Here is a 17,337-nt window from a genome sequence, read left to right on the forward strand (position 1 = left end):
AAGGTGATTGGTAGTTAAGACGCTCATCCCAAACAAACACCATTGATATTTCTTTGAAATCTTTATTAAGTATTTCCTATATCTGTAAGAACAGAACTAAAAAGAATGCCAAATATAACAAAATGAATTCTTTTACTGCTTCAGGAAATGAATAGTCCATGACAATAAACAATAATTAATAATTTGTTTATTATGATTTCAGGAACAAAACCCATACACACAATCAACACATGAAAAAGAAGTATTGATACGAAATATGGCACCACCACGAGAAAATCAACGTCGTCATGGTTCTATATCTGTACGTGACAAAAATCAGATCTTAGATCATATTCCACACTTTGATGACATTTATAAAGATGAACAACCGCATATACCCATGCATAAAAATAATAAAATACCCCCCATGAAAGATCCTGTATATGTACATGGTGTACAAGCTTTGGAAATCAGAAGTTTATGTCTGAAAGGTAAGATAATATTTTATTGTAGCAGTATACCCAGAGCAGTATACTCATTACAAAAATGAAAATAGTATTAAAAAAAAACTTCATATAAAGAAAAGAAAATACCTAAAAACAAAGTACCATTTCAAACACAGCTATCAGTGTAGATAATCATAAACATTAAAATGAAATGAAATAAAGATTTAATTTGAATTGGATTGTAAGAGACATCCCTTTTCAGAATAATATATGAGAAGACATTAAAGTTACCGGTAGTCTATTGGTAACCTTAACCTTAGTTTATGATTTTAAACTAAAACAAAATAAAGTAAAATAACATCCCTATATGGAAAATTTTAAAAATAAGACTGATCTTCTGGTTAAAATGAATTTGGTGATATTTGCCTATCAAAAAGAGCTGTGATGACAAAATTTTCTTCTGCAATGAATACCTTACTAAAATAAATTGAAAAGAACATTATGTTTGTCTACAAAATACCTTGATGGAATAGTACAACCATATGATACAAAGAGATAAATATATATTCACCCAGGTATAATTAGATCATCTGTATGATCCTCTAAACTTAATTGTTACGGAGTGTAAACTAATAATGCTGGTACTCATCCATCCATTGTCTTACAAGTGTACTACATAATGGTGGCTATGTTAAGATTTGTAGATTGTCAAACACATATTTTTAGAAGTATGTCAAAGGATAGAATGTTTTTGGTGGTTATGTATTGAACATTGTGACTGTCATGGAAATATATCTTTAAGATAATTATTATTAAGAATTTTTATTATCAAAGATCTATTATGTAAGATTTAGATAAAGAGCTGGCGGTTCTTGTTACAGTAGTTCAAAAAATAGATAATGAAAAAGGAATATGTTGAAAATTCCATTCAAATTACTTTATTCTGAGCAAAGTTTTTGAAGTTTTGACAAAATGTAGCGTAGAGTCCTGATTGCTGATTTATCATTAAACCTTGCAGGTGTTCTAATCCATTTAAATCTTGGCCATCCATTGGTCTAGAGAGTTGATTATAGGCTTGTCATGTGAATGAATTCTAAATGATAGTTTATATAACATTTGAATCAAAATAGGAAGATTAAGCTCTTACATAATGCATCTGTAAGAATTTTTTTTTTATATATTGCCATTTCCATAAAGAGTGATCACAGGGGCTAGACAAAAAACAAATGGCAAAAACCTGAATGCATGAAGTAAAAAGATCACAATTCTCTATTGCAAGGGAAAACTAGTAAAAAGTCATAGATCTTCACTTCAAATTAATATGCTTGAATATCGTTATATATTGTCGTCGCCCTTGTCCGTCCATCTGTATGTCCACCCATGCATTATCCTCAATTTGATTGTGGACACTCTACAGGTCACAAGTTTTATCCGATTTTGATGAAAATTAAAATAAGTATATCTCGCATATTGGACTGTAAATTCCTGGATTATGGCACCTGATTGTACGAAAAAATTGCAAGTTCCTGGATTATGGCCCCTGATTTTATGACAAATCGCTGTGGTTTTTTTTGTTGCTTGTTCTCCATCCATCTCTTGCAAAATGTGGGCATATCTTCCATGGCAACCGCTTGTTATATAAGAACAGCATTGGAATGAGTTTTCAAATATCAAGGCTTTCATTATGATAAATATTTGTTATAAGATTCATATTGAATTGCTAAATTTTACAGATGCTGAGAAATTTAATAAATTAAGTCAACTTCACAATAGCTGGTTAATAAAAACACCAGGCAACCCAGCGGTTAATGTAAGTTTGTTTTTTATGGGATAAATGTGTTTTTTTTTCGCAATTTCATGCTACCTTCCCACAACTGGCAGCAAACATGAAAAAAGCTAAAATGCTGTATATTGAAATATGTTATAAGAATCTGGTGATGCTTGCTAGTTTCCATCCGTTACGCCACATGACCAATAGAATTGGACATCCAAATCAGAATTCCGAATAAACCAACATGGCTTTATTTGCTAATTTATGAATGTTATTCTGCAGGAAGATCACCTGAAGTTGTTAAAACAAAGTTCTCGATTGTTTCACTATTGTGCCACACCAATCCTGTTTTCTTCACAATGGCGCCATCGTGTTGTAGAAAAAACTAAACCTCATGGCAAACAGGATACTTGCATAGCATCAACCCCACCAATGACTGACCTTCCAAAATCAGTAAGTAATTAAGTAAAATCCAGCTGAAGTTTACTAATAAATGAGAAAGATGTATGAAAGGGTTGACATGTATGAAATGGAATTGTTGAAATGTATTATTATAAAAACGTAAAAGGGCGATAATCCAGATAAAATTAGGAAAACTCTCAAATTTAACAATTAAGGAACAGATAGATATTGTTCCAAGTAAAAAGGACACTAATGAAACCTGTCATAGTTGTGTCGTAGATCCAATTATTGTGGTTTTTGTTTAATGGTTATTAACTCAGTACCACGGCTTCCACTTCAAAATTTTCACTGCCGGTCATTTTTGATAACGCACGAAAACTTTTCAAAGTAAATTCATATTTCATGTTTTTTATTCATGGTAGGGTATTGTGAATTCACCTGTCTATACCACTTTGTCAGCATGGGGTACACACAAAAATATATATTGGACTTAAAAATGAAATATTAGTAAGGCTTAGGATAGTTATTTATTAATTAAATATTCCGTTTTGGCTACTTAAATAACGAAATAGCTGAATTACCGTAAAAAAAACTTTTCAGTAGCCCACGCATAATTACAACTTGCTCTGTAGATAAATATATAATTATCCACGGCATATATCTCACATTTATTGGTTTTAGACCATCTCTTATCGGGGGGTCATGGTGGCTTGCTAGCCTGGAGGTCGGGTGTTCGATCCCTGCACTGGCTGAGAAAGTTCATCCAGATTTTCCAGTGTGGTTCCCCCTTGTCAGTGATGCAGGTCGAAGGGACTGACAAGGACAGCTGTCTAGTTGTTCGGATGGGACGAAAAACTGAGGTCCTGTGTACACATTGGCGTGCACGTAAAAGATCCCTTGACAGTTGGAATTCGATACAAGAGTAGGCGGTAGTGCCGCTGTCCGGGCAAAATTTCCTTCATAGCACACTATATGGCGTATGCCCATCTTCGTTTGCCCAGTCGGAGCAGAACAGTAGGACGTTAAACCCCATTTCATTTCATTTCCATCTCTTATGGAATTACGGGCCGCAAAATTGTGACGTAAATCCTAATAATTTACAACTAAATGACAAACGGATAACTAACTTCACAGCTAGCGACACTAGCGCCCCCTAGAATATCGTTGTGTATAAGATTACACAGCATTTTTACTACACGTGGAATTATCAATATTGCTGCACAATAGAACTGGAATACGTAATTTTCTTAAGTTTTCGGTAAGCAAGTTAACTAATCTCTAGATTTTATTTCTACAATTCCCACAAGGCGGTAATACCGATTTAAAAAAATTTAAATACATTTTTCTCCCAACACGTACGTTGTTGAGGATTTGCGTAATTTCTATGCTGTTTTTATTTGATATGGCAGTTGGTTGGATTCGAAGAGCAGTACTTCATATCAATTGCCTTTTTTCGAAGATCATAATAACATTGTTTACATCGTGCGTGACCGTAATAACGGTAAACGGCTTTGTTGTAGAAATTTCTTATGACACGTGGACAATACTTGAATGATTAACAATGGACCACTTCACGCCATTGATTAGATTCCCACCTATCAATTTACTACCAGACACTCATCATTAATTATCAACACAACACTCGGTATAATCTGTTGATGACTATGTATACAACTCTATAACACCAATCAGCAGATTATGTGGCTTCTATACATGTGCATTATTCTGTACTGGCCGTACAATTGTATAGTTACATAGTGGAGGTAGAGCGTAGCCATGTTTGGAAATTAGGTTTTGAAAAAAAAGGTTCTCTTTCCGGCATGCAAAATGACCGTTGGGTCAGATCTAGTTACGGTCATTTTCCATAGCCCTAGGTCTTGACCGACATATACGGCCGACGTGGAACCCATGCTCAGTACCTATTTATCTTCTCAGTGTTGGCATCTTCTGTTAATTTTTTACTTTATTTGATCTATATGATAATAAAAAATCTCACAAATTTGCAGACAATATAAACTAATTTGGCTTGAGTTTCAATCGTTTGATCAATATATTTTTTATCCTGTATCATTACCAGGGTACATATATTTCTCATTTAAAATATGAATTGACAAAAAACGAGTAGGTGTCATTAAAACACAAAAGGTTAGTCTAGTTGCAGTCTATTATATTTTCTAGTAGGTATATTGGTATAAATGCCACAATTTTTATAACTTGCCTTTGTCATTGTTGTTTATTACATTCCATTGATTGAAGAAACCTTGAGAATTGTTTAGCTCTACTGGTTAATGATTGAGATGATTGATTTATTTGTGATAAATCAATGTGAAATGAATGAACTTATTCATTTGTGTAAAAAAAACAATGCCACTCCATTAAACAAGAAAATTTGACATTAAACAAACCATAAACACATCTCCTATTATCAGCTTTTAAACTACTGATAAAACTACTGTCTAGAGTTATTAAAACAGACAAAAAAAAGTATTGAAATGTAAATATCAATTTGAGAATACTGGTAGTATTGTCATGTTAATAGTAATACGCAGGACAATTCTATTATATACTATTACTATTTATTACTTATATTCTTCTTGTGGCATTTGGTAACTATTACACATACTTATGAAAAACAGGCACTAATATATTTAGGGGATGTTTCGAATAATATGTTTATTTTGAAATTCTCTCAGCATTATGAAGCTCATATGTTGAAGGAAAAAAAAAGAGAATAGTCTTCAAAACATTACCTAAATACATTAGTAGCAGTTTACCATAAGTAGAATATGTTAAAGTTTATGATTTATTACTGGGCAACATTTCGACTAGGATTCTCTAGTCTTTTCACACAAAAAAATAATCTTGAACTAATAATCTTTTTTTGCAAGCACTTCCAAACATTTATGGCAAGGTTTAGGGGTATTTGTGTGGAGGTATACACCACAAATTAAGACTAGATTATCCTTAGTAATAAACAGTAATTTTATTCAATCCTTATTTTTAGTAATTTTATTCCATCAAAAATTGTATTTCCAGTTCAGTTACTAAATACAATGTTGAAACAAACTTCAGATGAACTAATTTTCCTTTCTAATAGCTCAGTATTACCACAAATGTTTTTTGCACAATTTTTATTGATTTGTCCGGTGTCATTTGATAAAATCAGCTCATCATATTGTCAGAAGTAAATCTGTTAATCTAGTTTTATTATAGTTATGTGTTGATGACATAACATCTTCATCTGTTGCCACAGCTTAATTACATAATTATGTATATAAGACTTCATTTTTACTGATCTTACTTGATAATTAATAGGCGGGTTGGATGGCTGAATGGTTAGCGTGCGCGCGCTGTATCATAAAGTCTGTCATTGAGTCGACTGCCGTGGTTTCGAATCCCCGGTTGTACGTGGCAAGGAGTAGGGTCACCTGTCCAACCCCTTGGGTTTTCTCCGGGTCCTCCGGTTTCCTTCCACTGCTAAAGACCCCTACGCGCAAGCGAATTATTGAAATAAAATTAAAAACCATATGTTAGTCCCGAAATGACCTAGTTTGTGTCGAATGGACGTTAAACCCCATTTCTCTCTCTCTCTCTTGATAATTAATTATGTAAGCCATTCAACATAGAATAACTATATGTCCTGTATTTTATTAGATCTGTTTGTGATGATTTTATACACCAAATATAGTGGGCCAGCTAAGTGTAACAATCTTTAAATCTGGATACATTATACAAGCACTAAAATTTGCACGGGTGTCTGTTTGAGGTCATTTATTAATCAGCCACTTTAATTTTTAAAATGGCTGTCATTTTCCAAGATGGCTGCCATTTTTTGTTTTTCTTTCACATAATTTTACTCTCTGGACCAATTGCAAGGATTTTTATACATGTCTGAACATCTGGGCATCCTTTCACATTTGTTTGTGGCCAATCTAGAGGTCACAATTTGTATCCAATTATGATGAAACTTAAAATGTGTGTTTATAACCCCAAGATCCAAGATAGTTTCCAGTTTAATGCGCATCGGATGGCAACTTCTTGCATTATGGCCCCCTACCTTTTACTTATAGTGAAATATGTGCAAAGGTTGTGGGCCCTCCAGAGGTCACAATTTTTGGTCCAATTCAGTTGAAACTTATGATACGTTAACAATCAAAAGATCTTGGAGGAGTTTGATTTATGGTCTGCATCAGACTGCAACTTCTTGGGTTATGGCCCTTGCTTTTTACGCAAAATGTTATTTATGTACAAAGTTTGTGGACCCTCTAGAGCCCTCAATTTTTGTTCAATTTAGACGAATCTTGATATATATGTTAAAGATGAACAGGACAACATAGTGCGATATTTGGTTGCCTGGAATTGTGGCAATTTTGATACTTGTGTCCACATTTGAAAGATTATTAAAGGAGCTAAATTGACACAAATGGGTCGCAGCGCATATATAATATATATAATATGAATGTATATAAACTGATTTATGTTCCAATAATTTGTATGGGTTTAGGTTACTTTACCAGTTATTGGAAACTAGATGGAAACAATGATCAATGACTAAATGATAGACCCTATGATCTACAGCGTAAGCATTAGATCATTCATCCACATTTACATAACATATATAACAATGAATAATTAGCACTAAGCATATAATAAATAGATGTAAATATAACAGAATTTATTAAATCATGCTGATATACTTAAAACAGTAATGAATTATATACCATCTGGAGTTTTCATAGCATTATCCTTAAATCGTGCTCATCAAGCATCTATAAGGCTATACTATATACTGGAAAACTACCGGAAAACACCATGTTATACTGAATACCGGAAAAACACTAAATACCGGAAAACACCCTAAATAGGTAACCCGGAGAAGGGCTATACTATTAACCGGAAACTAACCCTAACCCTAACCCAGGCACACAGAGGACCAGACTCCGGGTTACCCATTTAGGGTGCCAGTCTCGGGTTACCTATTTAGGGTATTTTCCGGTATTTAGTATGTTTTCCAGTATTTAGTGTTTTTCCGGTATTCAGTATAACATGGTGTTTTCCGGTTGTTTTCCAGTGTTTTTCAGTGTTTTCTGGTGTTTTCCGGTTAATAGTATTGTCGCATCTATGACAGTAATATTGAAATGTTTTAATTGATTTTAGTTGGTATCTGATTAGTTGAATCTACCTCAATAGTAAATTAATCATATCACATTAATTTCAATGATCCCCTTTCGAAGACACTAGTGCCCAATATAATTTGTTTTCTGGTAATACAGACAAAATAAAATATATTCTTTACTGTATTGTAACCCTTTAGTACAAGTTACTATACACCATCTGTAAATCCAATTTCTCTCTCTCTCTCTCTCTCTCTCTCTCTCTCTACCCAAATTTGCATTTCTTTTTACAAGTTTGTCTACATTTCTTTTTACAAGTTTGTCTATTGAAATAGAATATAGTTGGAATGGCCACATACACAAACGTAAACATGATACTGGCTATATCTATTATGATTTGTGGTAATGATAAATGAAACATTTGTATGACAGAAACTGGATCCATTAATATTTGAAATGTGATAAAAGAGATTAAAAATCTTTTTGCAAGTTGAAAATCTTTTTTGCGTGAGGCATTGGAAACTTGATGTATAGAACTGTCTGGATGAGATGCTACCTGTATTCGCGACTTGTGGACATACCGCACAATTTTAAAATGACAAAAAACTGTTAATGATGTCAATATCAGAAATTGGCATGCCAGAAATATTGAAGGAAGAATGTTACCTTGTGGATTATAAACACAAGCATATAATTTATGTTCATATTTTACATTTGTTACAGCTTCCATTGAGATTAATATACCAGGAATGAAACTTAATCCCCAAACAATCAATAGTTCCAGTAAAATATTCCAAGTTGTTCTTTCTTCTTTGTCATGTCTAACAATCCGTTTGTACCATTCGTAAGCTATGAAGAACATGCAATAAATACACACTGTGTAGGGTACAATGCTAAGTCCAGCAAACAGACGACAAATCAACATATTCTGAATCCAGCACGGCCCAATCAAACGTGTGTAATTAATACAGAAACTAACAGGTGTAATAATCAGAGAGCTTAGGTTAATGCTCAACATGTGAATGTGCATGATTATTTTAATCTTGCCAGCCAGAAGAATGTGAAAAAAAGAGCTGACATTTAAAATAACAGCTAGGAACAGTACGAAAAAGTAAATGCTGGCTGTCACTATAGTTGAAATATTTGGATCACTGATTGAAATGTTGAATTTTTTTTCACATTCTAATTTTTCCTCTGATAGCATTTTTAACTTTTCTCTTCCGAAACATAATTCTTATAGCAATTAAAATGGCTGTCCACATATACTTCACAAAATGTACTTTTTCAAAAAGAAAAAAACTCCTGAGACCTTAAAAGTACCAATTAATGGACTAGCACTATGTAGCTTTGCACTTTTTTGGTATTATTATGATTATTGTTGTAATCCACGGGTAAAAAAGAAGCCTGTACAATTACACAATATATAAATGAGAGTAACAGTTTCTAGCAGTTGTCTGCTTCTCAGGTTTTAACCATAGCTTTATATACAGAACATTGTGTATATTTATTGATTGATTTTCTACCCTTGGTAATATCATTATCACTATCAAATGGCCTTTATTTAAAAGGTGAGATGCTCTCTTTAGAAATGATAAAATAATTTATTTGGGTACCAAATTGTGACAAAAAGCAAATTTGTTTTTTGAACAGGCTTGAATATGATATTTTTTAGTTATACGGTACGTTATTTCTATAAAGTTGTATTGAAAGCCTATAATTCTTGTATGATCAAAAAAGATTTTCACAATACTCTGTTCAGCATTAAGAAATATATTTTTATGCAAAGTTACTCTACCTATAAACTATACGCATTGTAGGACATGTACACACATTTTGACAGATAATTTTAGCATTTATTACGTTTGAACCCAAAAATACATCCACGTTGTCTGGCATAACCAATATAGTTTTTAAATTCTTGTTCCGAATCTGGAATGTGATTTCAACCAAATAGGGCTTAAATGAGGAATTTTCTTATCCGCTCGTAGAGTATATGAACTTAAAAGGATTTAAGGTGGTCAGACTTACTGCATGAAGAGGTAATTAAGGCTCTGTGGTCCACTCTAATTATGTATTTACACTTAAACTCCTCAACTATTAATCCAATTGTGTAGATCATATTCGGGTTATTAAAACAATGATTTATCTGTTGGTCTCAGCTATATAATGCTTTTATCACAATGTTATCTTATGATTATTGATAGAAAACTGTTGGGTTAATAAATGGGTTTTCTGTATTATAGCTTTCAATCTGGTTTTTATCAATGGTTATGTCATCAACATACCCATTATCCCAGGAAATTCAACACTTTGATCAAATCACAGAGTTATTTTTAAATAATGAAATCATGTGAATATCTTATTAACACACTAGCTAGTTACTAAATCATTATCTACTATATCATTATCGGTTCTTTTTTAATATATTACATGGTGTTGACAGTTTGGTAAAAGCATGACTTCTGCCATTGATTTTTGATGATTTTTGATTATAATTTCAGGAGTTCTAGCCCTTAATCACGAAACCTTGTTATCAGTTAATAATTAGTAGCACTTTAGAAACTACACAAACAGATCTTACTTGATAATTAATAGGAGGGTTGGATGGCTGAATGGTTAGCGTGCGCGCGCTGTATCATAAAGTCTGTCAATGAGTCGACTGGCGTGGTTTGTCTATTGAAATAGAATATAGTTGGAATGGCCACATACACAAACGTAAACATGATACTGGCTATATCTATTATGATTTGTGGTAATGATAAATGAAACATTTGTATGACAGAAACTGGATCCATTAATATTTGAAATGTGATAAAAGAGATTAAAAATCTTTTTGCAAGTTGAAAATCTTTTTTGCGTGAGGCATTGGAAACTTGATGTATAGAACTGTCTGGATGAGATGCTACCTGTATTCGCGACTTGTGGACATACCGCACAATTTTAAAATGACAAAAAACTGTTAATGATGTCAATATCAGAAATTGGCATGCCAGAAATATTGAAGGAAGAATGTTAACTTGTGGATTATAAACACAAGCATATAATTTATGTTCATATTTTACATTTGTTACAGCTTCCATTGAGATTAGTATACCAGGAATGAAACTTAATCCCCAAACAATCAATAGTTCCAGTAAAATATTCCAAGTTGTTCTTTCTTCTTTGTCATGTCTAACAATCCGTTTGTACCATTCGTAAGCTATGAAGAACATGCAATAAATACACACTGTGTAGGGTACAATGCTAAGTCCAGCAAACAGACGACAAATCAACATATTCTGAATCCGGCACGGCCCAATCAAACGTGTGTATTTAATACAGAAACTAACAGGTGTAATAATCAGAGAGCTTAGGTTAATAAATGGGTTTTCTGTATTATAGCTTTCAATCTGGTTTTTATCAATGGTTATGTCATCAACATACCCATTATCCCAGGAAATTCAACACTTTGATCAAATCACAGAGTTATTTTTAAATAATGAAATCATGTGAACACTAAGCAGGGAAAAGTTCATGATTGAAAATTTATATGCCCACATTTTAATGTCGTTCATCCATCAGTTTGTAATTTCTTATTAACACACTAGCTAGTTACTAAATCATTATCTACTATATCATTATCGGTTCTTTTTTAATATATTACATGGTGTTGACAGCTTGGTAAAAGCATGACTTCTGCCATTGATTTTTGATGATTTTTGATTATAATTTCAGGAGTTCTAGCCCTTAATCACGAAACCTTGTTATCAGTTAGTAATTAGTAGCACTTTAGAAACTACACAAACAGATCTTACTTGATAATTAATAGGCGGGTTGGATGGCTGAATGGTTAGCGTGTGCGCGCTGTATCATAAAGTCTGTCAATGAGTCGACTGGCATGGTTTCGAATCCCCGGTTGTACGTGGCAAGGAGTAGGGTCACCTGTCCAACCTCGTGGGTTTTCTCCGGGTCCTCCGGTTTCCTCCCACTGCTAAAGACCCCTACGCGCAAGCGAATTATTGAAATAAAATTAAAAACCATATGTTAGTCCCGAAATGACCTAGTTTGTGTCGAATGGACGTTAAACCCCATTTCTCTCTCTCTCTCTTGATAATTAATTATGTAAGCCATTCAACATAGAATAACTATATGTCCTGTATTTTATTAAATCTGTTTGTGATGATTTTATACACCAAATATAGTGGGCCAGCTAAGTGTAACAATCTTTAAATCTGGATACATTATACAAGCACTAAAATTTGCACGGGTGTCTGTTTACGGTCATTTATTAATCAGCCACTTTAATTTTTAAAATGGCTGTCATTTTCCAAGATGGCTGCCATTTTTTGTTTTTGTTTCACATAATTTTACTCTCTGGACCAATTGCAAGGATTTTTATACATGTCTGAACATCCGGGCATCCTTTCACATTTGTTTGTGGCCAATCTAGAGGTCACAATTTGTATCCAATTACCGGTATGATGAAACTTAAAATGTGTGTTTATAACCCCAAGATCCCAGATAGTTTCCAGTTTAATGCGCATCGGATGGCAACTTCTTGCATTATGGCCCCCTACCTTTTACTTATAGTGAAATATGTGCAAAAGTTGTGGGCCCTCCAGAGGTCACAATTTTTGGTCCAATTCAGTTGAAACTTATGATACGTTAACAATCAAAAGATCTTGGAGGAGTTTGATTTATGGTCTGCATCAGACTGCAACTTCTTGGGTTATGGCCCTTGCTTTTTACGCAAAATGTTATTTATGTACAAAGTTTGTGGACCCTCTAGAGCCCTCGATTTTTGTTCAATTTAGACGAATCTTGATATATATGTTAAAGATGAACAGGACAACATAGTGTGATATTTGGTTGCCTGGAATTGTGGCAATTTTGATACTTGTGTCCACATTTGAAAGATTATTAAAGGAGCTAAATTGACACAAATGGGTCGCAACGCATATATAATATATATAATATGAATGTTTATAAACTGATTTATGTTCCAATAATTTGTATGGGTTTAGGTTACTTTACCAGTTATTGGAAACTGGATGGAAACAATGATCAATGACTAAATGATAGACCCTATGATCTACAGCGTAAGCATTAGATCATTCATCCACATTTACATAACATATATAACAATGAATAATTAGCACTAAGCATATAATAAATAGATGTAAATATAACAGAATTTATTAAATCATGCTGATATACTTAAAACAGTAATGAATTATATACCATCTGGAGTTTTCATAGCATTATCCTTAAATCATGTTCATCAAGCATCTATGAGGGCTATACTATATACTGGAAAACTACCGGAAAACACCATGTTATACTGAATACCGGAAAAACACTAAATACCGGAAAACACCCTAAATAGGTAACCCGGAGAAGGGCTATACTATTAACCGGAAACTAACCCTAACCCTAACCCAGGCACACAGAGGACCAGACTCCGGGTTACCCATTTAGGGTGCCAGTCTCGGGTTACCTATTTAGAGTATTTTCCGGTATTTAGTATGTTTTCCAGTATTTAGTGTTTTTCCCATGTTTTCTGGTATTCAGTATAACATGGTGTTTTCCGGTTGTTTTCCAGTGTTTTTCAGTGTTTTCTGGTGTTTTCCGGTTAATAGTATTGTCGCATCTATGACAGTAATATTGAAATGTTTTAGTTGATTTTAGTTGGTATCTGATTAGTTGAATCTACCTCAATAGTAAATTAATCATATCACATTAATTTCAATGATCCCCTTTCGAAGACACTAGTGCCCAATATAATTTGTTTTCTGGTAATACAGACAAAATAAAATATATTCTTTACTGTATTGTAACCCTTTAGTACAAGTTGCTATACACCATCTGTAAATCCAATTTCTCTCTCTCTCTCTCTCTCTCTCTCTCTCTCTCTCTCTCTCTCTACCCAAATTTGCATTTCTTTTTACAAGTTTGTCTACATTTCTTTTTACAAGTTTGTCTATTGAAATAGAATATAGTTGGAATGGCCACATACACAAACGTAAACATGATACTGGCTATATCTATTATGATTTGTGGTAATGATAAATGAAACATTTGTATGACAGAAACTGGATCCATTAATATTTGAAATGTGATAAAAGAGATTAAAAATCTTTTTGCAAGTTGAAAATCTTTTTTGCGTGAGGCATTGGAAACTTGATGTATAGAACTGTCTGGATGAGATGCTACCTGTATTCGCGACTTGTGGACATACCGCACAATTTTAAAATGACAAAAAACTGTTAATGATGTCAATATCAGAAATTGGCATGCCAGAAATATTGAAGGAAGAATGTTACCTTGTGGATTATAAACACAAGCATATAATTTATGTTCATATTTTACATTTGTTACAGCTTCCATTGAGATTAGTATACCAGGAATGAAACTTAATCCCCAAACAATCAATAGTTCCAGTAAAATATTCCAAGTTGTTCTTTCTTCTTTGTCATGTCTAACAATCCGTTTGTACCATTCGTAAGCTATGAAGAACATGCAATAAATACACACTGTGTAGGGTACAATGCTAAGTCCAGCAAACAGACGACAAATCAACATATTCTGAATCCAGCACGGCCCAATCAAACGTGTGTAATTAATACAGAAACTAACAGGTGTAATAATCAGAGAGCTTAGGTTAATGCTCAACATGTGAATGTGCATGATTATTTTAATCTTGCCAGCCAGAAGAATGTGAAAAAAAGAGCTGACATTTAAAATAACAGCTAGGAACAGTACGAAAAAGTAAATGCTGGCTGTCACTATAGTTGAAATATTTGGATCACTGATTGAAATGTTGAATTTTTTTTCACATTCTAATTTTTCCTCTGATAGCATTTTTAACTTTTCTCTTCTGAAACATAATTCTTATAGCAATTAAAATGGCTGTCCACATATACTTCACAAAATGTACTTTTTCAAAAAGAAAAAAACTCCTGAGACCTTAAAAGTACCAATTAATGGACTAGCACTATGTAGCTTTGCACTTTTTTGGTATTATTATGATTATTGTTGTAATCCACGGGTAAAAAAGAAGCCTGTACAATTACACAATATATAAATGAGAGTAACAGTTTGTAGCAATTGTCTGCTTCTCAGGTTTTAAGCATAGCTTTATATACAGAACGTTGTGTATATTTATTGATTGATTTTCTACCCTTGGTAATATCATTATCACTATCAAATGGCCTTTATTTAAAAGCTGATATGCTCTCTTTAGAAATGATAAAATAATTTATTTGGGTACCAAATTGTGACAAAAAGCAAATTTGTTTTTTGAACAGGCTTGAATATGATATTTTTTAGTTATACGGTACGTTATTTCTATAAAGTTGTATTGAAAGCCTATAATTCTTGTATGATCAAAAAAGATTTTCTACAATACTCTGTTCAGCATTAAGAAATATATTTTTATGCAAAGTTACTCTACTTATAAACTATACGCATTGTAGGACATGTACACACATTTTGACAGATAATTTTAGCATTTATTACGTTTGAACCCAAAAATACATCCACGTTGTCTGGCATAACCAATATAGTTTTTAAATTCTTGTTCCGAATCTGGAATGTGATTTCAACCAAATAGGGCTTAAATGAGGAATTTTCTTATCCGCTCGTAGAGTATATGAACTTAAAAGGATTTAAGGTGGTCAGACTTACTGCATGAAGAGGTAATTAAGGCCCTGTGGTCCACTCTAATTATGTATTTACACTTAAACTCCTCAACTATTAATCCAATTGTGTAGATCATATTCGGGTTATTAAAACAATGATTTATCTATTGGTCTCAGCTATATAATGCTTTTATCACAATGTTATCTTATGATTATTGATAGAAAACTGTTGGGTTAATAAATGGGTTTTCTGTATTATAGCTTTCAATCTGGTTTTTATCAATGGTTATGTCATCAACATACCCATTATTCCAGGAAATTCAACACTTTGATCAAATCACAGAGTTATTTTTAAATAATGAAATCATGTGAACACTAAGCAGGGAAAAGTTCATGATTGAAAATTTATATGCCCACATTTTAATGTCGTTCATCCATCAGTTTGTAATTTCTTATTAACACACTAGCTAGTTACTAAATCATTATCTACTATATCATTATCGGTTCTTTTTTAATATATTACATGGTGTTGACAGCTTGGTAAAAGCATGACTTCTGCCATTGATTTTTGATAATTTTTGATTATAATTTCAGGAGTTCTAGCCCTTAATCAAGAAACCTTGTTATCAGTTAATAATTAGTAGCACTTTAGAAACTACACAAACATTAGTGGCTTTCTTTTCTATGAAATTTTGATAATGTCTTCAGACTAAAAAAAATAACGAAACTTCATTAAAACTCTGCAGACTACAAAAATATGTATGGAATTTTAATCATATGTTAAATTTGTAAAAGTAATGAAACTTTCTTAAGTTTTGTTTTATGATAGACTTTATCATTCTGAAATATCCATGTCATTGTTTGGGGGCAGTTATTGCTTTCATTATTTCGTTTTTATGGAAAATAGAGGAGCTATATTTGGCTTTATTTGTAGTTTTGTGTAAGTGAGAACTTGTCTCATCATGAATATACAGATAGTGATTTCTTGATAACTAATGAATACTTTTAACAGCTAACAGTTTCACAGGTTGTCATTTGAGAAGTTAGGATAGAACTGGATACAACAGAACTGTACTTAGCCCTGTAAATTTGTAGTATGTTGCAATTTTGAAAAAATAGTTGTCAGCAATCTTTCAATTTAAATGAACTTACAAGAAAACCAAATTTTGTTCAATTTTTTACAGAGATCAAGACACAGTTCAGGTGCTTCAATTACAAGTTTGAAAAACAAAAGATCCGAAAGTCAAGATGGCAGCCGGCGTAAGATGAACACTCCACAGGAATCACCAGAAGTTCGTCAACATGGACATACAGAAGAACAATGGCATGTGGAACTTAGAGAAAGCTTTAATAATCAGTATATTAGTTATCTACAGAATTTGGGCTTCAGGAAAATACATGTTCAGTGCTCGGCAAGAAAAAGGTAAATGACAAGTGGCCAAAATTATTGAATGTACATGAGTTCCACAGCACTGGATATTAAAAAGATCTCAAAATTTCCAGCCTGCATGATAATTCCCTCTTTCAATTGACAAGATTACCAAGAATTATCTACTACGAACAATTGAGTCTAGCAGTAGTCATTTTAATGTGGTCGAATAATGGTGTGTCTCTTGTCCATTTATTGTCCATTCACATTTCTGGTATAATAGAGCAATCAATAATCCATATACTGTATTCATATAGCTTCATCTTAACTGTTTAAATCTTTTGTTTTAAACAGAGCTAGTAGGGGGAAATCAAGCGATGGCCAGAATTTATCTACTGATGATACAAGTTTAGGTATTATAAATCTACAGAAAACTTTAACAGCTGGTATAATATTGATGGAGATTAGTTATAGAGAAGAATTCTTCTGTGTTAAATTGTTTGTTTTATATATAACACATATTAATACAAATATAAATCAACAATCAGCTGGAGCTCAAATAAACCAACAGGTTTGTATATTAATGAGAACTTTAGGTCTGATAATGATGCCCCCAGTCAGGGAATGAAATTGGTAA

At 32.8% G+C, this 17,337-nt stretch overlaps 1 protein-coding gene across 1 annotated transcript in view; it reads left to right on the forward strand.

Annotated features, from left to right (window-relative positions):
- The window catches only part of LOC126817487 (KICSTOR complex protein SZT2), a 119,426-nt gene that overhangs the window by 88,926 nt on the left and 13,163 nt on the right, over positions 1-17,337 (forward strand). The window contains exons 51-55 of the mRNA XM_050544501.2: positions 203-470; positions 2,159-2,235; positions 2,479-2,649; positions 16,516-16,754; positions 17,055-17,271. Of these exons, the coding sequence (XP_050400458.2) occupies positions 203-470; positions 2,159-2,235; positions 2,479-2,649; positions 16,516-16,754; positions 17,055-17,271 (972 nt within the window). The remainder of the gene's footprint in view (positions 1-202; positions 471-2,158; positions 2,236-2,478; positions 2,650-16,515; positions 16,755-17,054; positions 17,272-17,337) is intronic.

This window comes from Patella vulgata, chromosome 4 (assembly GCF_932274485.2).
Source record: "Patella vulgata chromosome 4, xgPatVulg1.2, whole genome shotgun sequence".
In the NCBI taxonomy this organism is placed as follows: Eukaryota; Metazoa; Mollusca; class Gastropoda; family Patellidae; genus Patella; species Patella vulgata.